A 22,077-nucleotide genomic window follows, 5' to 3' on the forward strand; every position below is an offset into this window, starting at 1 on the left:
CTTCGATCTTTAGTATTATCTTGAGTAGCAGAGATACTTGTCTTGTTAATAATATCAGAGAGAAAGTATTCAGCTATTCACTAGTATGATGTTTGATTAAGAGTTGCTGTTTTTTCAAAAAGTTGTCTGATTTTTGCAAAAGAGAGAGGTTAGATTTGTATTATTCATATTTTCTTTTACAGTTCTACAATTCCATCACAGTATTTTTTTAAAATAAGTCAGGAGTTTGAGGTATATTAGAAAAGAAAATAAGTTATGTGGACTGTAAATGTTTTAAATTTGTAAGATTCTATAAATAAACCTATATTCTGTAAAAAAAAAAAAAGTTGCTTTTTTTTAAAGATAGACTTTATTGAGTTAAGAAAGTTCTCTTTTATTCCTGATTTGTTCAGAGCTTCTATTAGGAATTAATGTTGAGTTTAGAAAATGTTGAGTTTTTTCTATAGCTATTGAAATGATGAAGTCATTTAGAACTTTTACCTGTTAATGTGAGAATTTCATTGATTAAATTTTATAATGTTAAACCTATCTTGTATTCCTGGGATAAATCCAACTCCTTCATGATATGTTATCCTTTCTAAATGGTATAGATTCAGTTTGATAAACTTTGCTTTAAATTTTTGCATCTATGTTTATGAGTGAGGTGGCCCTGTGATTTTTCTTTTTGTGTTACCTGTGTCAGGTTTTAATATCAAGATCCATCTAGGCAGTGTTAGCCAGCCTATTTTTTCATTATTGCTTCTATAATGAGACTTTTTAAATAATTTTTTCTATCACTGTCCCATGAAATCTTGATGGCACTGATATAAAGTAATTCTATATATGTACCATAGACATCTGTACTTTGTACTTAAAAGGGTAAGATTTCCCTGCTTAGGAATCAGTCTGAACTCCCGTGGGGGCAGTATTATCTCACTGAGAATGCATGGTCTAGCCTCATAAAATTGACTGGATTGTGCTCCCTCTTTCTCTACTTGATTATATTTTTTTTAATTTAAATGACATTTTTAAACTTCCCTGGTGGTTCAGACGGTAAAGCATCTGCCTACAATGCGGGAGACCTGGGTTCGATCCCTGGGTCAGGAAGATCCTCTGGAGAAGGAAATGGCAACCCACTCCAGTACTCTTGCCTGGAAAATCCCATGGATGGAAGAGCCTGGTAGGCTACAGTCCGTGGGGTCGCAAAGAGCTGGACATGACTGAGCAACTTCACCTTACCTCACCTTTTGTTCATGAAGCCAATTGATATAATATTCATTTACCTCATTTAGGAGAAACTTGAACAAACCCACCAGCCTCTGCAAAAGGAACATCAGAGACATCAAGAACCTGTGCATCAGTCTAAAAAAAGTCTGAATGAGGTAAGAAAAAATTTACTATCTTTTGCTTAATAATAATAGGTAATTACAAGTTAGCTTTTACCTTGGAAGTATTTTGTTTGAATACATTAAAATGTATAAATCCATGCTGTAAAAGATATCAGTTGTGCATAAGAGTATTATGAACACATCATAGAAATTTGGGAAGAAAAAATAAATTATTTAACACAATAGCTGATTTTTATTGAATGTATCAAAATGTAAGCAATCAATATGTGTTATGTCCTTTGAAAAATCACCTTGGGACAGTACACACTTCTTTCCAAATATATTTGAAGCTTCTTTTTGCGGGGAGGTCCTTTAAAATGTGTTGCACATTATTTTAAGTATAAGTAATTCTCTTTGTGGAAATTATTTTTGATCTAGGGAAATGTTATTAAGAGTTAAATCTAGTGAATAAAGTATATATAGAGAATTTAACAATGGGGAAAAACCCAAGATAAATATATGTGGATGAAACCATGGTATTATTTTCAATAGCAAAAATGGAAAACTACCAAAGTGTTGAAATGATTACATAAATTATGTTGCACTCACTGGAACATTATATAGCCTCTAAAAATTATCATTACAAAATCTATACAGCAATATAAAAAAATATTCCTTGTATAATGTTAAATGAAAAAGTCAGACAGAAATGTGTACATAGATTGAGATTATGACTATGTTAAAAATGTATGTAAATGAAAAATCCTGCAAGGAACTACACCAGTAAGCTGAAGTAGTTTTGTTATGTGGATGGTATTAATGTTTGGTTGTTTTCTTACTTTTTAGGAAAATTTGTATAATGAAATTATAATCTTATATGAAATACATATCTTAGGGATCAAAAGCAAAATATAATTAAGATTGAATTTCTTACTTAGCTTTTAAAATGCTTTAAAAAGAGTTGTAGGAAAGGAGCTCTAAACATGAATTGAGCCCTAATTGTTCCAACTTTGAAATGAAATAAAATTTAATGTAAAGGCATTTTACAAGCTGTATTTAATTACCATATAAATGAGGACTATTTTCCCTCTTTTTTGCCAAAGATTATTTTTATGATTAAATTTCTAGTTTTTGAAATAATTATATAACCATAATCTCTTAAGTATTTTGGGTTCGAAGGTGAAATTGTATAAAAACAATAAAATATCACCAATTTTATATGGTTCAACCTAATAAAAGAAATGCACATAAATAATCTACTCTTCTTTATTGGCTCTCAAACACTTATAGGGCAATATCCTGAGTATATTTACTTTTCGGTGTACTACTAACAGCAGTTTTATTTCAGTCCCATAATGAAGATCCAGAAAAAGATAAAACACCACAAAACTGCAGAGAGAGAGATTTGGAGGACGTAGCACGGCAGTTAGAGGTGGCCCACGAAGAGATCCGAAGGCTCACTGATGAACTGCGAGGGAAGGAGAAGGTACAGCGCAAACTCGGTAAGCTGTGCTGACGGTGAACGTCTCTGACCATGTGGTAAATGTAATGGTCCTGCTAAGGGTAAGACACAAGTACACTGAGAAAAAAATCTAAGATAAACACATAAAAGTCTGATATATAGTCTCATTTTCTACAGTGTCCAGAAGTTTTTGTCGAAGCATATCATAACTACCAAGAGGTGTACAACTCCAATACACCACCCAGTGCAAGAAATTTCCAGTGCTCCAGAAGCCCTGTCTCTTCTCCCTATGTCTACTTACTCTCTCCTCCCGCAAAGTCATGACTAGTCCTAACTTTTAAGGCTATTTCTGCGTTTTAACTGCAGGGAGTATACATTCTTTAGCTTGTTTCTTTTGTTCAATATTATATTTGTGAGATTCATCCGTATTGTTCCATGTAACAATACTTTGTTCACTTTTGCTGTTTGTACTCTAGTGTTTCATTGAATAAACATACTCCACTTATTTTATTTATCCCTTCTACTGTTGATAGACATTTATGTTGTCTCCAGTTGGTCTCTTATGAACAGTGCTGCTCTAAGTATTCTTGTCTTTATCTATATATTTCTGATCATGATATACCTCAGTAGAATTATTAGATCAGATGGTTAAGGATTTGTTCTGTGTTGGTAAATTACTGCCATGTTGTCTTCCAAATAGTTGTACTAATTTAAGCTCTGCTCAGTTGTGTATGAGTTGTTAGTTACTTCACATTCTCTGTCAGTGCTTGGTATTGTCAGTCTTACTAATTTTACCTTTTCTGGTGAGTTATGTAGTAGTATTTAACTGTGGCTTTACTTAACATTTCCCTGACAGTTAACATTGTTGAAAATCCTTTCATATGATTGTTGTTGTTGCTTACTTAGGTATCAATTCAGTTTGGTTCAATTGCTCAGTCATGTCCGATTCTTTGTGACCCCATGGACTGCAGCATGCCAGGCCTCCCTGTCCATCACCAACTCCCGGAGCCTACTCAAACTCATGTCCATTGAGTCGGTGATGCCATCCAACCGTCTCATCCTCTGTCATCCCCTTCTCCTCCCACCTTCAATCTTTCCCAGCATTAGGGTCTTTTCCAATGAGTCAGTTCTTTACATCAGAGTATTGGAGTTTCAACCTCAGCATCAGTCCTTCCTATGAGTATTCAGGACTGATTTCATTTAGAATGGACTAGTTGGATCTCCTTGCAGTCCAAGGGACTCTCAAGAGTCTTCTCCAACACCACAGTTCAAAAGCATCAATTCTTCGGCACTCAGCTTTCTTTATAGTCCAGCTCTCACATCCATACATGACTACTGGAAAAACCATACTTTGACTAGATGGACCTTTGTCGTCAAAGTAGTGTCTCTGCTTTTTAATACACACTGTCTAGGTTTGTCATAGTTTTTCTTCCAAGGAGCAAGCGTCTTTTAATTTCATGGCTACAGTCACCATCTGCAGTGATTTTGGAGCCCAAGAAAATAATGTTTGTTACTGTTTCCATTGTTGCCCCAACTTCTTGCCATGAAGTGATGGGGCCACATACCATGATCTTTGTTTTTTGAATGTTGAGTTTTAAGCCAACTTTTTCACTCTCCTCTTTCACCTCCAACAAGAGGCTCTTTAGTTCCTCTTCGCTTTCTTCCATGAGGGTGGTATTATCTGCATATCTGAGGTTATTGATATTTCTCCCGGCAATCTTAATTCCAGCTTGTGCTTCATCCAGCCAGGCATTTCACATTATGTTCTCTGCATATAAGTTAAATAAGCAGAGTGCCAATATACGTCTTTGACATACTCCTTTCCCAATTCGGAACCAGTCCATTGTTCCATATTTAGTTCTAACTGTTGCTTCTTGACCTACATACAGGTTTCTCAGAGGCAGGTAAGGTGGTTTGGTATTCCCAGCTATTTAAGAATTTTCTGCATTTTAATGTGATCCACATAGTCAAAGGCTTTCGCATAGTCAATGAAGCAGAAGTAGATGTTTTCAGAAATTACCTTGCTTTTTCTGTGATCCAGCAGATGTTGGCAGTTTGATCTCTGGTTCCTCTGCCTTTCCTCAATCCAGCTTGAACATCTGGAAGTTCTCAGTTCATGTACTATTGAAGCCTAGCTTGGAGAATTTTGAGCATTACTTTGCTAGGATGTGATATGAGTGCAATTGTGTGGTAGTTTGAACATTCTATGGCATTGCCTTTCTTTGGAATTGGAATGAAAACTGACCTTTTCCAGTCCTATTGCCACTGCTGAGTTTTCCAAATTTGCTGGCATATTGAGTGCTGCACTTTCACAGCATCATCTTTCAGGATTTGAAATAGCTCTGCTGGAATTCCATCACCTCCACTAGCTTTGTTTATAGTCATGCTTCCTAAGGCCCACTTGACTTCACATTCCAGGATGTCTGGCTCTAGGTGAGTGATCACACCATAGTGGTTATCTGGATCATGAAGATATTTTTTGTATAGTTCTTCTGTGTATTCTTGCCACCTCTTTTTAATATCTTCTGCTCTTGTTAGGTCCATAGCATTTTGTCCTTCATCGTGCCCATCTTTGCATGAAATGTTCCCTTGGTATCTCTAATTTCCTTGAAGAGGTCTGTAGTCTTTCCCATTCTATTGTTTTCCTGTATATCTTTGCATTGATCACTTAGGAAGGCTTTCTTATCTCTCCTTGCTATTGTTTGGAACTCTGCATTCAGATGGGTATGTCTTTCCTTTTCTCTTTTGCCTTTCATTTCTCTTTTCTCAGCTATTTGTAAGGCATCCTCAGACAACCATCTTGCCTTTTGGCTTTGCTTTTTCCTGGGGATGGTTTTAATCACCATCTCCTATACAATGTTACAAACCTCTGTCCATAGTTCTTCGGGCCCTCTATCTATCAGATCTAATCCCTTGAATCTATTTGTCTCTTCCACTGTTTAATCATAAGGGATTTGATTTAGGTCATACCTGAATTGTCTAGTGGTTTTCCCTGCTTTCTTCAATTTAAGTCTGAAATTTACAATAAGGAGTTCATGATCTGAGCCACAGTCCCTGGTCTTGTTTTTGCTGACTGTATAGATTTTCTCCATCTTTGGCTGCAGTGAATAGAATCAATCTGATTTCGGTATTGACCATCTGGTGATGTCCATGTATAGTCTCTCTTGTGTTGCTGGAAGAGGGTGTTTGGTTTGCTATGACCATTGCGTTCTCTTGGCAAAACTGTTAGCCTTTGCCCTGCTTTATTCTGTACTCCAAGGCCAAACTTGCCTGTTTTACTCCAGGTATCTCTTGACTTTCCACAATAAACTGTGGAAAATTCTGAAAGAGATGGGAATACCAGACCACCTGATCTGCCTCTTGAGAAATCTGTATGCAGGTCAGGAAGCAACAGTTAGAACTGGACATGGAACAACAGACTGGTTTCAAATAGGAAAAGAAGTACGTCAAGGCTGTATATTGTCACCCTGTTTATTTAACTTATATGCAGAGTACATCATGAGAAACGCTGGACTGGAAGAAGCACAAGCTGGAATCAAGATTGCCGGGAGAAATATCAATACCCTCAGATATGCAGATGACACCACCATTATGGCAGAAAGTGAAGAGGAACTAAAAAGCCTCTTGATGAAGGTGAAAGTGGAGAGTGAAAAAGTTGGCTTAAAGCTCAACATTCAGAAAACGAAGATCATGGCATCTGGTTCCATCACTTCATGGGAAATAGATGGGTAAACAGTGGAAACAGTGTCAGACTTTATTTTTCTGGGCTCCAAAATCACTGCAGATGGTGATTTCAGCCATGAAATTAAAAGGCGCTTACTGCTTGGAAGGACAGTTATGACCAACCTAGATAGCATATTCAAAAGCAGAGACATGACTTTGCCAACAAAGGTTCATCTAGTCAAGGCTGTGGTTTTTCCTGTGGTCATGTATGGATGTGAGAGTTGGACTGTGAAGAAGGCTGAGCGCCAAAGAATTGATGCTTTTGAACTGTGGTGTTGGAGAAGACTCTTGAGAATCCCTTGGACTGCAAGGAGATCCAACCAGTCCATTCTGAAGGAGATCAGCCCTGGGATTTCTTTGGAAGGAATGATGCTAAAGCTGAAACTCCAGTACTTTGGCCACCTCACGCAAAGAGTTGACTCATTGGAAAAGACTCTGATGCTGGGAGGGATTGGGTGCAAGAGGAGAAGGGGACTACAGAGGATGAGATGGCTGGATGGCATCACTGACTGGATGGACGTGAGTCTGAGTGAACTCCGGGAGTTGGTGAGGGACAGGGAGGCCTGGCGTGCTGGGGTCGCAAAGAGTCAGACACGACTGAGCGACTGATCTGATCTGATCTGATCTCTTGACTTCCAACTTTTGCATTCCAGTCCCCTATGATGAAAAGGACATCTTTTTTGGTGTTAATTTTAGAACGTCTTCATAGAACCGTTCAGCTTCTTTGGCATTTGTGGTTGGAACATAGACTTGGATTGCTGTGATACTGAATGGTTTGCCTTGGAAATGAACAGAGATTATTCTGTCATTTTTGAGGTTGCACCCAAGTACTGCATTTCGGACTCTTTGGTTGACTATGAGGGCTACTCCATTTCTTCTAAGGGATTCTTGCCCAAAGTAGTAGATATATTGGTCATCTGAATTAAATTCACCCATTCCAGTCCATTTTAGTTCACTGATTCCTAAAATGTCGATGTTCACTCTTGCCATCTCCTATTTGACCACTTCCAATTTACCTTGATTCATGGACCTAACATTCCAGGTTCCTATGCAATATTGCTCTTTACAGCATCAGACTTTTCTTCCATCACCAGTCACATCCACAGCTGGGTGGTGTTTTCGCTTTGGCTCTGTCTCTTCATTCTTTCTGGAGTTATTTCTCCATTCTTCTCCAGTAGCATATTGGTCACCTACTGACCTGGGGAGTTCCTCTTTCAGTATCATATCATTTTGCCTTTTCATACTGTTCACGGGGTTCTCAAAGCGAGAATACTGAAGTGTTTTGCCATTCCTTTCTCCGTGGACCACATTTTGTCAGAAGTCTCCACCATGACCTGTCCGTCTTGGGTGGCCCTACATATAGCATGGCTCATAGTTTCATTGAGTTAGACAAGGCTGTGATCCAAGTGATCAGTTTGGTTAGTTTTCTGTAACTGTGGCTTCCATTCTGTCCGCCCTCTGATGGATAAGGATAAGAGGCTTGTGGAAGCTTCCTGAATGGAGTGACTGGCTGGAGGGGAATCTGGGTCTTGCTCTGATGGGCAGGGCTTTGCCTACACAAATATTAACTCAAAATGGACCACAGAGCTAAATGCAAGAGTTAAAACTATAAATGTTTAGAAGAAAACATAGAGTGAATTTTTATGATCTGGGCATAGGCAATTATATGTTAGATATAACCAAAAGCAAAAGTGATAAAATAAAACCTAATAAATTGTACTTAATTGAAATTAAAATTTCTGTACTTCAAAAGATACCAATAGGAAAGTAAAAAGACAAACCGTGGACTGAGAGAAATGTTTGCAAATCATGTGTTTGATGCAGAACTCATATCCAGACTATATGAAGAATTCTTACTTATATATATTCTTTTATGTTGGAAAAGGCAATGGCAACCCACTCCAGTGTTCTTGCCTGGAGAATCCCAGGGACAATGAAGCCTGGTGGGAAGCCTGGTGGGCTGCCGTCTATGGGGTCACACAGAGTCGGACATGATTGAAGCTACTTAGCAGCAGCAGCAGCAGCAGCATTCTTTTATGTTATTATAAAAAGACAGTCCAACTTTAAAATGAACAACTTGAGTAGACATTTCTTTAGAGAAGGCATGTGAATGGCCAAAAAGCACATGAAGAGATGCTCAAAATCATTGATCACTAGGGAAGTGCAAATTAAATCTACAATGAGATCCCATTCCACACCCACTAGAATGGCTATAATAAAAAAGATAATGTCAAGTGTTGGCAAGGATGTGAAGAAATTGGAACATTGTTGATGGGAATATAAAATGGTGCAGACACTTTGGAAAACAATTTGGCATTTTCTCAAGGTGTTAAGTGTAAAATTATCATGTTACCCAAGAGAAATGAAGATATATGTCCACTAAAAAGCTTGTATGAGAAATTAACACAACATTATAAGTCAACTATACTTCAATAAAATACATTTAAAAAAAAGTTGTATGTGAATGTTCAAAGCACTATTATCTACAGTACTAGCCAAAACATAGAAACAACTTAAACATCTATCATTGGTGAGTGGATAAACAAAATGTATATCCATCCTGCACAGAAAATAGTTAAAATAGAAGACTTGACCCTGCTGTCCTTAGAAACTCCTGTTTGTCAGGTTAGCCCTTGGCTAGCATCTGAGATGGAGAAGGCAATGGCACCCCACTCCAGGACTCTTGCCTGGAAAATCCCATGGATGGAGGGGCCTGGTAGGCTGCAGTCCATGGGGTCACTAAGAGTCAGACACGACTGAGCGACTTCACTTTCACTTTTCGCTTTCATGCATTGGAGAAGGAAATGGCAACCCACTCTAGTATTCTTGCCTGGAGAACCCCTGGGATGGGAGCCTGGTGGGCTGCCATCTATGGGGTTGCACAGGGTTGGACACAGCTGAAGTGACTTAGCAGCAGCATCTGAAAACTTGTATTTGGAGAAGGTTCCCTCCCTCCCCCAATTTATAACAGTGGCTCACTGTGCCTGACCTGTTTGTACAATGTGGTTTATGCTAAAAACCTGCTTTCCTTCTGAGAGTCTGAAATTCTGGTATGTTCTGGGCAGAAAAGTGAAATCGCTCAGTCGTGTCTGACTCTTTGCAACCCCATAGACTGTAGCCTTCCAGGCTCCTCTGTCCATGGGATTTTCCAGGCAATAGTACTGGAGTGGGTTGCCATTTCCTTCTCCAGGGAATCATCCCAACCCAGGGCTCAAACCCGGGTCCCCCGCATTGTAGGCAGACGCTTTACTGTCTGAGCCACCAGAAGGTGGTGTCTATGTAAGTAGCACCCAATAAAAACTTTGGCTGCTGAGTCTGTAATGAATATTCTTGGCAGACTTTTCATGTGAATTGTCAAATTCATTGCTGGAGAAATTAAGCCCATCCTGTATGACTGCTGAGAGATGACTCTTGGAAACTTGTGCCTGGTTTCCTCTGGACTTTGCCTCATGTACCTTTTCTATGTGATTGGGAATGATCTCTTGTAAGATTCATGTTGGTCTCTTACTTCTGGGAGATTCCTCAACTTGCCATTATAGGAGGCCTATCAGCTGTAGCATTGGTGATGAGTAGACCACAGGAGGCAAAGTGATAAAACCTGGGTTAGAGAACGCAAATTCAATAGACTCCTGTGCCCCATATACTTTCTGTATGCCATTCTGCAATCCTCATACAGTTCTTGAATAGTACCAAAAGTTATTTCTGAAATTTTTCTATTTTGCTATTTCTAGGAACAACTGGTGAAATTCTAAGTATTATTAATTTCAGACATTAATTTTAAGTATTTATGCATGTAATTTCTTTTTACTAAATTTGTAATACCATGCTTAAAAACTTTTAGCTATTCCTTTTGTTTACAGTGGTCCAAACTCTTTAGCATAGAATCTGGTTAGGGAAACAGGGAAAGATTACATGATCAGACAATATCAGGGATAGGAAGAAACCTAAGATGTAGTAGGAATAGTAAGAGGGGACTTTGGGAAAGCTTCCTGGAGGAGGTGACATTTATGCAGAAACTCAGAGGACAGCCATCAGAAAGTATTCCAGAGGGTCACTTGAAATTTGATTGCTAATCATTTGCTCCTTACACAATTATCAGATCAGATCAGATCAGATCAGTCGCTCAGTCGTGTCCGACTCTTTGCGACCCCATGAATCGCAGCACGCCAGGCCTCTCTGTCCATCACCAACTCCCGGAGTTCACTCAGACTCACGTCCATCGAGTCAGTGATGCCATCCAGCCATCTCATCCTCTGTCGTCCCCTTCTCCTCTTGCACCCAATCCCTCCCAGCATCAGAGTCTTTTCCAATGAGTCAACTCTTCGCATGAGGTGGCCAAAGTACTGGAGTTTCAGCTTTAGCATCAGTCCTTCCAGAGAAATCCCAGGGCTGATCTCCTTCAGAATGGACTGGTTGGATCTCCTTGCAGTCCAAGGGATTCTCAAGAGTCTTCTCCAACACCACAGTTCAAAAGCATCAATTCTTCGGCGCTCAGCCTTCTTCACAGTCCAACTCTCACATCCATACATGACCACAGGAAAAACCATAGCCTTGACTAGATGAACCTTTGTTGGCAAAGTCATGTCTCTGCTTTTGAATATGCTATCTAGGTTGGTCATAACTTTCCTTCCAAGCAGTAAGCGTCTTTTAATTTCATGGCTGAAATCACCATCTGCAGTGATTTTGGAGCCCAGAAAAATAAAGTCTGACACTGTTTCCACTGTTTACCCATCTATTTCCCATGAAGTGATGGAACCAGATGCCACGATCTTCGTTTTCTGAATGTTGAGCTTTAAGCCAACTTTTTCACTCTCCACTTTCACCTTCATCAAGAGGCTTTTTAGTTCCTCTTCACTTTCTGCCATAAGGGTGGTGTCATCTGCATATCTGAGGTTATTGATATTTCTCCCGGCAATCTTGATTCCAGCTTGTGTTTCTTCCAGTCCAGCATTTCTCATGATGTACTCTGCATATAAGTTAAATAAACAGGGTGACAATATACAGCCTTGACATACTCCTTTTCCTATTTGGAACCAGTCTGTTGTTCCATGTCCAGTTCTAACTGTTGCTTCCTGACCTGCATACAGGTTTCTCAAGAGGCAGGTCAGGTGGTCTGGTAGTCCCATCTCTTTCAGAATTTTCCACAGTTTCTTGTGATCCACACAGTCAAAGGCTTTGGCATAGTCAATAAAGCAGAAATAGATGTTTTTCTGGAACTCTCTTGCTTTTCCCATGATCCAGCGGATGTTGGCAATTTGATCTCTGGTTCCTCTGCCTTTTCTAAAACCAGCTTGAACATCAGGAAGTTCACAGTTCACATATTGCTGAAGCCTGGCTTGGAGAATTTTGAGCATTACTTTACTAGCGTGTGAGATGAGTGCAATTGTGCAGTAGTTTGAGCATTCTTTGGCATTACCTTTCTTTGGAATTCTAATGAAAACTGACCTTTTCCAGTCCTGTGGCCACTGCTGAGTTTTCCAAATTTGCTGGCATATTGAGTGTAGCACTTTCACAGCATCATCTTTCAGGATTTGGAATAGCTCAACTGGAATTCCATCAACTCCACTAGCTTTGTTCATAGTGATGCTTTTAAGGCCCACTTGACTTCACATTCCAGGATGTCTGGCTCTAGATGAGTGATCACACCATCGTGATTATCTGGGTCGTGAAGATCTTTTTTGTACAGTTCTTCTGTGTATTCTTGCTACCTCTTCTTAGTATCTTCTGCTTCTGTTATGTCCATACCATTTCTGTCCTTTATCGAGCCCATCTTTGCACGAAATGTTCCTTTGGTATCTCTGATTTTCTTGAAGAGGTCTCTAGTCTTTCCCATTCTGTTGTTTTCCTCTATTTCTTTGCATTGATCGCTGAAGAAGTCTTTCTTATCTCTTCTTGCTATTCTTTGGAACTCTGCATTCAGATGTTTATATCTTCCCTTTTCTCCTTTTCTTTTTGCTTCTCTTCTTTTCACAGCTATTTGTAAGGCCTCCCCAGACAGCCATTTTGCTTTTTTGCATTTCTTTTCCATGGGAATGGTCTTGATCCCTGTCTCCTGTACAATGTCACGAACCTCATTCCATAGCTCATCAGGCACTCTGTCTATCAGATCTAGGCCGTTAAATCTATTTCTCACTTCCACTGTATAATCATAAGGGATTTGATTAGGTCATACCTGAATGATCTAGTGGTTTTCCCTACTTTCTTCAATTTAAGTCTGAATTTGGCAATAAGGAGTTCATGGTCTGAGCCACATTCAGCTCCTGGTCTTGTTTTGCTGACTGATTGCTCTTTTTTTCTTTTAGCTTCTGCACTTGAGAAGGCTCAACTAGAAATTGAGAAATTGAAAGAAAATTTGATAAAGCTGAAAGAAAATGGTGAGTAATTTTAACAGATATTATAATATTTGATAATAAAACAAACAATAATATAATTTATGTTAAGTAATAGTATTAAACAAAATTTAATAATCAATGATATTACTACTAGTTCTATTATTACTATCTCTACCGTCCTATTATGCTTACTATCACTTGTTGCTTACTAACATATACTCTATCGGGCATTTTGCATGCATTATCTCTAATCCTAATATCAATGCCAAGTTGTAGTATTATTCTAACCATTTCATAGATAAAATAACTGAGTTGTGGCAAGGTTAAATGAATTATCCAGTAAGCTACATTAAGTATTAGAGCTAAATGTCTGACTACAAAACCTTTGGTTAACACAAACAATACGTGTTTTACTGGGACCACTGAGGTTGCTGCTACTAAGTCGCTTCAGTCGTGTCCGACTCTGTGCGACCCCACAGACAGCAGCCCACCAGGCTCCCCCGTCCCTGGGATTCTCCAGGCAAGAACACTGGAGTGGGTTGCCATTTCCTTCTCCAATGCATGAAAGTGAAAAGTGAAAGTGAAGTCGCTCAGTCGTGTCTGACTCTTAGCAACCCCATGGACTGTATACAGCCTACCAGGCCCCTCCATCCATGGGATTTTCCAGGCAAGAGTACTGGAGTAGGGTGCCATTGCCTTCTCTGACCACTGAGGTTAAGACACTGTATAATGCATTTAACAACACCTCTATGGGGTCGCACAGAGTCGGACACGACTGAAGCGACTTAGCAGCAGCAGCAGCAGCACCCTCACTTGGCTATGTATAAATGACACTAGCTATAGTGAAATAGAATGAAATTTGAGTATTATAATGATAATAGCTACAAAAATAATTTAAAATATGTCTACTGGTTTTAAATAATTATAAAACTAGGTTTATTTACCCTGTGATGTTATAATCTATAGTAAGTAACATGTATTTGGTCTTCACCTAATAAAGGTGTCTTTTATCATGACATGAAGACTTTTGGAAAGTCCCTAGGTAACCAAAGGATAGGCTTCCCTGGTGGCTCAGTGGTAAAGAATCCACCTGCAGGAGATGTGGGTTCAGTCCCTAGGTCGGGAAGATCCCTTGGAGGAGGAAATGGCAACCCACTCCAGTATTCTTGCCTGGGAAATCCCACAGACAGAGGAGCCTCGTGAGCTACAGTCCATGTGGTCACAAAGAGTCGGACACAACTGAGTGACTGAACACACACACCCACACACACACACACACACGTTAACAACATTATTTCAGGTCAGGGTAGTTAAGGGTTGGATGAGAATATCTGCTCTGAACCTAACTGTATAGGTTGATTTTTAAAATGTAATTTTATTTATTTATTTATTATTGACTGTGCTGGGTCTGTGTTACCTCACGAGCTTTTCTCTAGTTATGGAGAGCAGGGGCTCCTCTCTATTTGCAGTGCGTGGGCTTCTGTTTGTAGTAGCTTCTCCTTGTAGAGCATGGGCTTTAGAGTACCTGAGGTTCAGTAGTTGCAGCTCCCAGGCACTAGCGCACAGGCTCAATAGTCATGGTGCTCGGGCCTAGTTGCTCTGTGGCATGTGGGATTTTCCTGGATCACAGATAGAATTCATGTCTGTTGCATTGGCAGGCGTATTCTTTACCGGTGAGCCACCAGGGAAGCCCTAGCTTGATGTTTTAAAAAACAAAAAGCCTATATTCCATTTGTGATAAGCAGAACAGTACTAATTTTAGTGACCTATGTAAAACTGTATTTTGAAGATTTGTGAAAATTAAAAATACTGGTAATATATACTATAGAGAAATAGACAATGCCATTGTGAAAGTATAGCTTTGTACAATCTTTCTGAAGAATAATTTGGCAGGCTCTGTCAAATTTTTTAAATGCGCATGTCTTCTGATCCAGCTATGTCATTTCTTTCTAGGGATTTATTTTTGGGGAAATAATGTCATAAGGACTTAGAGATTGATGAACAAGGAAAATCCTTATATAATTGTTTACAAGAATAAGCATTGGCAGCAAACCTAAATCTTCATCAGTAGGGGGAAAGTGACATTGAAATGGCAATTTGGACAGTGGCTTACTATGCAGAACAAGATGAGGTACTGCATTAACAAATCATGGTATGTTAATAAGATGGACTCAAAAGGAACAAATTATCAACAAAATACAGGTGAATCCCCCCAGTACTGTATATATTGAGTGAAAGTAGCCTGAAACAAACATGTGTATTGTAAGATTTAATTTATATGAAAACCAAGAATGAGCAAAACTGTTAATAGTCTCTGTGATAGAAAGTGGCTGTAGGGTTGGGTGGGAGTGGAGAACCGACTGAAAAGGATTTGAGGATATATTATGGTTTGATGAAAATGTTCTGTATCTTTTGGAAGGCAAATTCACAAGTATATAAAATTTTCAAAATTCATTAAACTGAGCACTTAGGATATGTTTGCTATATGGTGTATAAATTATACCTCAATTAAAAAATAGTTCCACATAAGATGACACTAGGTATACTATCCTGTAAAGATGTCCCTGATGTATTCACAGGCGGTAAATTTGCAGACGGTGTTGTGGAGCACTGTTCGAATTTTTTTAAACTGCATATGCAAAGGTTAGAACAAATCTTGCCTTCCATATATGTATATGGATTGTGAATTACTTTTTTTTTCTTTTTGGCATGTTTTCAGCATTTTTCAAGTTAAAAATTCACATGCTAAGGAGAAAAGGGGGATAGCAAGGGAAACAAAAAAATTAAGAAAGAAAAAATCAATACAAGTTAAAAACCAAACAGGCAAGGAAGAAGGAAGACAAAGGAAACTTTATAGCAGAAAAAGAAAAATAGGAGAAACATAAGTGAAAAAAAGAAACAGCTGCTGATCCAAGAAAATTACTAGCAACAAGTTTATACTATTGAAACTTTGATGAGTGCTACAAAGAGCAGATCTCAACATGAGGTGCTGAGGTGAGAGTGGCCTACAGGCAGAGGAGAAAGATGATTTGGGTGAATTAATCTGATTTCACTTGGCCAGTCTGTTCACTGCTCCTAGCTCAGTGCATCAGCTGTCTGTGGGGTCCTACCGTTAACAAGTGCAGGAGAAGTACCAAGGAACACAAGAGGTGTGTAAGAGAGACTTCCCAGGTGGTGCTTGAGGTAAAGAACCCACCTGCCGATGCAGGAGATGTAAAAGCTGCAGGTTCAATCCCTGGGCTGGGAAGATCCCCTGGAGGAGGGCATGGCAACCCACTTCAGTACTCTTGTCTGGAGAATCCCATGAACAGAGGAGCCTAGTGGGCTACAGTCCATAGGGTCACAAAGAGTTGGACATGACTGAAGCGACTGAGCATACACGCATGTAAGAGAGATGGGACCACAGGAGCCTAGGAAGATGATTTTCTTGGTCATTTGGGTTTTAGAAGGCCGGTTCAATTGTTTTAAAATTCCGGTTCCTGGAAGAACCTCTATTGCTGGAAACACTGCTCTGAAAAAGTCCAACTCACTAGACCGGCATGAGAATTGACAAAACATTCTGTTCTGTTTCGTGAGTTGGTACAACATTCTAGGGCTGGACTTGAGAGTCTAGCAGCTCTTCTTTGCGGAGAATCACATGTGCAGAGACATGGTAGAACTGACAAGAAGAGCAGGAAATAGCACTTCCTCCATTTTTAGACTTAATGCCCCCAAATTAAAACTTCAATCCATGGACTTCTTTGGTTGTCCAGTAATTAAGAATCTACCTGCCCATATAGGGGACACAGGCTGGATCCCTGTCCAGGAGGATCGCACATGCCATGGGGCATCTAAGCCCGTGTGCCACAACTACTGAGGCTCTGCTTCACAAGAGAAGCCACTGCACTGAGAAGCCTGCACACCTCAGCGAAGAGTAGCACCCGCTCTCAGCAGCTAGAGAAATACCACGCACAGCATCGAAGACTAGTGCAGCAGAAAATAAATAAATTAATTGGAAAAAACTTCAGTCCAATTGAATCAATTGCATTTTCTTTGTTTTAGACTCAGTTGACCTACGGAAAGCAAAAGAACATAATCAGAGACTGGATGAGGAAATTCTGGCTCTAAGAAATCGGGTTCGATCACTTGACTCAGAAAAAAAAGTACTTGGAGAAGAGGTAAGTTGTTTAATTAAATTTGTTCCTAGAGTTAATTTAAATGTGTATAAACTAACAGCAGTTAGAGCCGCCTAGATGGATAATACATCATCCATTGGTCATTAGTGAAGTCTGATTCTGGTGGCTATAACATGGCAGGTAGATGCTATACTTTGACCTGGACGCTTTGTATCAGTGTTTCTGCTTCATACATTTTAACCACATATGCTGAACAGTAATGTTATTGCTATTGTGCTTCAATAGGATCTTTTCTTTTTAATAAGGATTTAGATAATAGTTTATGCTTTTTACATTTACCAAAGTTTGAGTTTGTTAATACTAAACACTTAGTTGTATTATGTTTTTGAATCATTTTTAATATGCACTTCCAGGTTCTAGATATACTATGCTGCTGCTGCTGCTGCTAAGTTGCTTCAGTCGTGTCCGACTGTGCGACCCCATAGACAGCAGCCCACCAGGCTCCCCCGTCCCTGGGATTCTCCAGGCAAGAATACTGGAGTGGGTTGCCATTTCCTTCTCCAATGTGTGAAAGTGAAAAGTGAAAGTGAAGTCGCTCAGTCGTGTCTGACTCCTAGCGACCCCATGGACTGTAGCCTACCAGGCCCCGCCGTCTATGGGGTTTTCCAGGCAAGAGTACTGGAGTGTTATGTCACTTCAATTTTAGTTCTATTCATTTCACAGTCATCTCTCTGGTATGTAATACAATGCCTGGCACACACTCTAAGTGCTCAAGAAATTTTGTTGCAAGAATGAGTAGTTATTCATTAGGATGGCTATTATCAAAACAATAAAAAATAACAAATGTCGATGAGGATGTTGAGAAATTAGAACCCTTTGTATATCGTTGTTAAGAATGTAAAATGGTTCAGACACACTCGAAAATGGTATGTACTCCCTTTAAAAAGTAAACATAGAGTTACCAGCAGTTCTGCTTCTGGTTATATACCCAAAAGAATTGAAAGCAGGCACTTGAAGAGATTTATTCACTCATATTCATAGCCAAAAAGTTGAAGCAACTCAAGTATCCATTGACAGATGAATGGATAAACAAAGTATGGTGTGTGTGTGTGTGTGTGTGTGTGTGTGTGTGTGTGTAATAGGGCCTTAAAAAGAAAAGATATTTTAACATATGTTACAGCATAGGTGAAACTTGAAGCCACTATACTACTTAAACAAGTCACATAAAGACAAACAGTGCATAGTTCCATTTATATGAGGTACCTAAAGTGGTCAAAAATCACAGAGATAGAAAGTAGAATAGTGGTTTCTGGGGGGCTGTGGGGAAGGGCAGGATGAGGAGTTATTGCTTAATGATTAGAGTTTCAGTTTTGCAAGATGAGAAGAATTCTGGAGATGGATGGCGGTGATGGTTACATAATAATGTGAATGTGCTTAGTGGTTCTCAACTATATACTTAAAAACGGTTAAAATGGTAAATTTTGTGTTATGTATATTTTATCATAATTTTAAAATGCAATCATAAGAATAAATAAACACTGTTCAAGTTGTCTAAATCTCTATAAATTTGTACATATAATACTGATAAAATATATTCAATGTATTTTAAACATGTTTGTATATGTTTTACATATATATACATATATTTGGACTTCCCTGGTGTCTCAGATGGTAAAGCATCTGCCTATAGTGCGGGAGACCTGGGTTCGATCCCTGGGTCAGGAAGATCCTCTGGAGAAGGAAATGGCAACCCACTCCAGTACTCTTGCCTGGAAAATCCCATGGACGGAGGGGTGTAGTAGGCTACAGTCCATGGGGTCACAAAGAGTCGGACACAACTGAGTGACTTCACTTCACATATATATTTATATATGTTTGCTCAGTCGTGTCTGTGTCTTTCTCAGCCCCATGGACTGTAGCCTATCAGGCTCCTCTGTCCATAGAATTCTCTAGGCAAGAATACTAGAGTGGGTAGCCATTCCCTTCTCCAGGGGATCTTCCCAACGCAGGGATTGAACCTGGGTCTCCTACATTACAGGCAGATTCTTTACCATCTGAGCTACCAGGGAAACCAGCCCCCCACACACACAGAAAATATATATATATACACGCACAAAGAGTTGGAGATGACTGGGCGACTGAACAACAACACACGTACATACATGTGAGATAAAGTTAAGGAAGGGTATATCTGAAACATTGTTACTTCTGGAAAGGGAAATGAAATTGTGGCACAAAGTTATGTGAAGGAAAAGATCACTTTTTAGTCTATATACCTATATATTGTTTAAATTTTTCGCACAGAGAATGTATTCATGTATAACCTATCTATTTTTTAAATAAAGCAACCCCCTCCCACTTTGTATTTAAAATGCTTTTGTATTTCAGGTTGAACAACTTAAAAGACGAACTTGTGAAGCTCAAGAGAATAAGCATCTTGGAAACCACTCTCCTGGAAAACCTGTGGGTACTGAACAGAAAGTAGAGGTAGTAAAGTTCTGTTATTTCTGACTTCTCATTTTGAAGTGAGCTGCATTTTACAGCTGGGCGCTGAGCACGTGCTACTCTTTTCTTGCCCGCCTTTTCCTATTGCCTTGCCAGAGTGTGGAGAAAGAAATTTGAGTATAGAGGATAGGATATGTTTCTATTCACTTCCTCCCCACAGGGAATGATTAATATGAAAAATATAATGGGTTTTGTTAAAGAAAAAAGAGTCTTACAAAAATATAACCAATATGGGCATTTTTAATCGTCAAAATGAAGTTGCTTTATAGCCTCAACCAGTGGTGAGGAGTGGGGAGTGGGAGCCACATATCAGAGAAAACTAAAATATGGTTTAGGCTCCAGTGTGTACAGCTTCCAGTCTTTTCAGCACAGTCAGCCTCTGAAGTGGTGGGCAAAATGACCAAACCCAAGGCAGATTGTAGCAAGAGCCAGTGTGTCATACAGAGGGTGGTTTCAGACTTTCCGCTCAAAGAGAGGTGGTTTTGCTGCAGCCTTTGCTCTTGTACACCTAAGACGAGTAACGTTGCTTGTTGCTGAGCGATCTCCTTCACTGGAGCTTGTCTTTTTTACTGTAACTCCCTGGGCCCTACACCCCCCACCTCCTCAGTATCAAGGAAATTATAGCCACTGGATTTCTTGATGCCCTACCCAAGGAGCCAATGTTCTTCTTGTCTTCCAAAACTCTTTCCTAGGCAATAATGCATTTTGTAGGAAGGAAGGAAAGGAGAAAAGGTAGGAAGGAAAGAAGGTGGAGGAAGAAAAGAATGAAGGAAGGAGGGTGCTGGAGGGAGGAAAGAAAATGAGGAAGGAAGGGAAGAAGGAATTTCCAGGCAAGATTTCAGGAGTCTTTACCAGAATTTCTCCCAGGCAACCCAGAATGGTGGCACTCTGATTTAAAGTTGATTTAATTAACTTCTTATTTATCCTTCTTTATGAATAAAGGTATACATATGTTCATTCATATAGAAGGATTTTGAATATTTATTCAGATTTCCTCCTTTCCTTCCTTTTCTTTTTTTCTTTCTGTTTTTACTAAAATGCCTCTGGAGATCCTTCCATATCATACAGAGAGATCTCCCTCATTGTTTAGAGCAGCTAGCATTCTGTTGTGTGGATGTACTATAATTTATTTAACCAGTCTCCTGTTGATGGGCACTCGAGTTATTTCTAGTCCTTTGCATATTTATACAGGTGTTTCTGTAGGATAGAGTCACAAAAATGGGATTATAAGGGTGGAGAGTAGATGCATCAGTCATTTTGGTCAGTGTTGCCAGATACTGCCCAGTGGAAATTGCATCATTTTCCTTTTCCCTCAGCAGTGTATGAGAAAGATAGTTTCCCAAAGATTCACTAACTGAATATATTGTCAAATATTTGCATTTAGTAAACATGCAAATGTTTATGAAATCTTTACCAAATGCAAATGACAATGGGTATCTCAGTGTAGTTTTCATTTCAGTCATCTAATGGTAGTGAGATTGAGCATTTTTCAAATGTTTAAAACTTATTTGTTGCTTTTATAAAGTTAATTTCACTAAATATTTAATACAGTATAAAATACGTATTTTAAGAGTTGCGTTCAATGTGCTTTGATAAAGGCATACACCTGTAAACTGCAACCATTGCAATCAAGAAAATAACATATTCGTTAACCTAAAACCTTCCCTCACCTTTTGCTATCAGTGCCTCCCACTCTACCACTTTCTATGACCATACCATTTCTAGAATTTTAAATAAATAGAACCATCTAGTATATACTCTGTGTTTGGCTTCTTTCACTTATTAATATAATAATGCTTTTGAGATTTATCCATGTTGTTTCTTGTATCAGTAGTTCATTTTTAAACTGCTGAGTAATATTCCTGTATGTATAGATATACTATCCATTGTTTATCTAGCCACTGGTTAATAGATAATCAGGTTGTTTTCAGCTATTATGAAACAGCTGCTAGTATTCACATACCAGTCTGTTTTTTCCCTCTTAGATAAATACCTAGCAGTGGAATTACTGAATCACAGAGCAAGTGCATGTTTAATTTTATAAGAAACTGTCAGACTCTCTTCCACTTTGTGGTGAATAATGCTGGTATGAACATCCATGTACACATTTTTGTGTGAACAAGTTTTCATTTTTCTTCAGTATGTACATAGGAGTGGAAATGCTGCGTCCTATATTAACTCTATATTTAATTTTTTGTAGAACTGCCAGACTATTTTCCAAAGCAGTTGTACCATCTAACATTCCCATCAGCAGTGTATAAGTGCTCCAGTTTCTCCATGTCTTACCAACACTCGTTACATTTTGTCTCTTTTATTATAGCCATCTTAATGGGTATGAAGTAATATCTCAGTATAGTTTTGATTTGCATTTCCTGATTGACTATTGATACTGAGTGTATTTTCTTATGCTTATTGGCCATTTCTTGAGCTCATCATTACCTTGCACAGGTCCACATTTCTATCTGGTACCATACTTCTTCAGCCCAAAGAACATTGATTAACATTTCTTCTAGTGCAGATATAGTGATAAACTTTCTGATTTTGTTTTCTTTACAGTAGTAAAGTACATATAACAGAAAATTCACTTCGTTAATGATTTTTAAGTGTACAGTTCAGTGATATTAAGCACCTTC

At 38.9% G+C, this 22,077-nt stretch overlaps 1 protein-coding gene across 1 annotated transcript in view; it reads left to right on the forward strand.

Annotated features, from left to right (window-relative positions):
* Positions 1-22,077, forward strand: part of CCDC30 (coiled-coil domain containing 30) — a 138,485-nt gene that overhangs the window by 17,814 nt on the left and 98,594 nt on the right. The window contains exons 4-8 of the mRNA XM_070368268.1: positions 1,272-1,361; positions 2,656-2,809; positions 12,795-12,866; positions 16,866-16,981; positions 19,328-19,426. Of these exons, the coding sequence (XP_070224369.1) occupies positions 1,272-1,361; positions 2,656-2,809; positions 12,795-12,866; positions 16,866-16,981; positions 19,328-19,426 (531 nt within the window). The remainder of the gene's footprint in view (positions 1-1,271; positions 1,362-2,655; positions 2,810-12,794; positions 12,867-16,865; positions 16,982-19,327; positions 19,427-22,077) is intronic.

The sequence above is a fragment of the Bos mutus genome, chromosome 3 (genome assembly GCF_027580195.1).
Source record: "Bos mutus isolate GX-2022 chromosome 3, NWIPB_WYAK_1.1, whole genome shotgun sequence".
Taxonomy (NCBI): Eukaryota; Metazoa; Chordata; class Mammalia; order Artiodactyla; family Bovidae; genus Bos; species Bos mutus.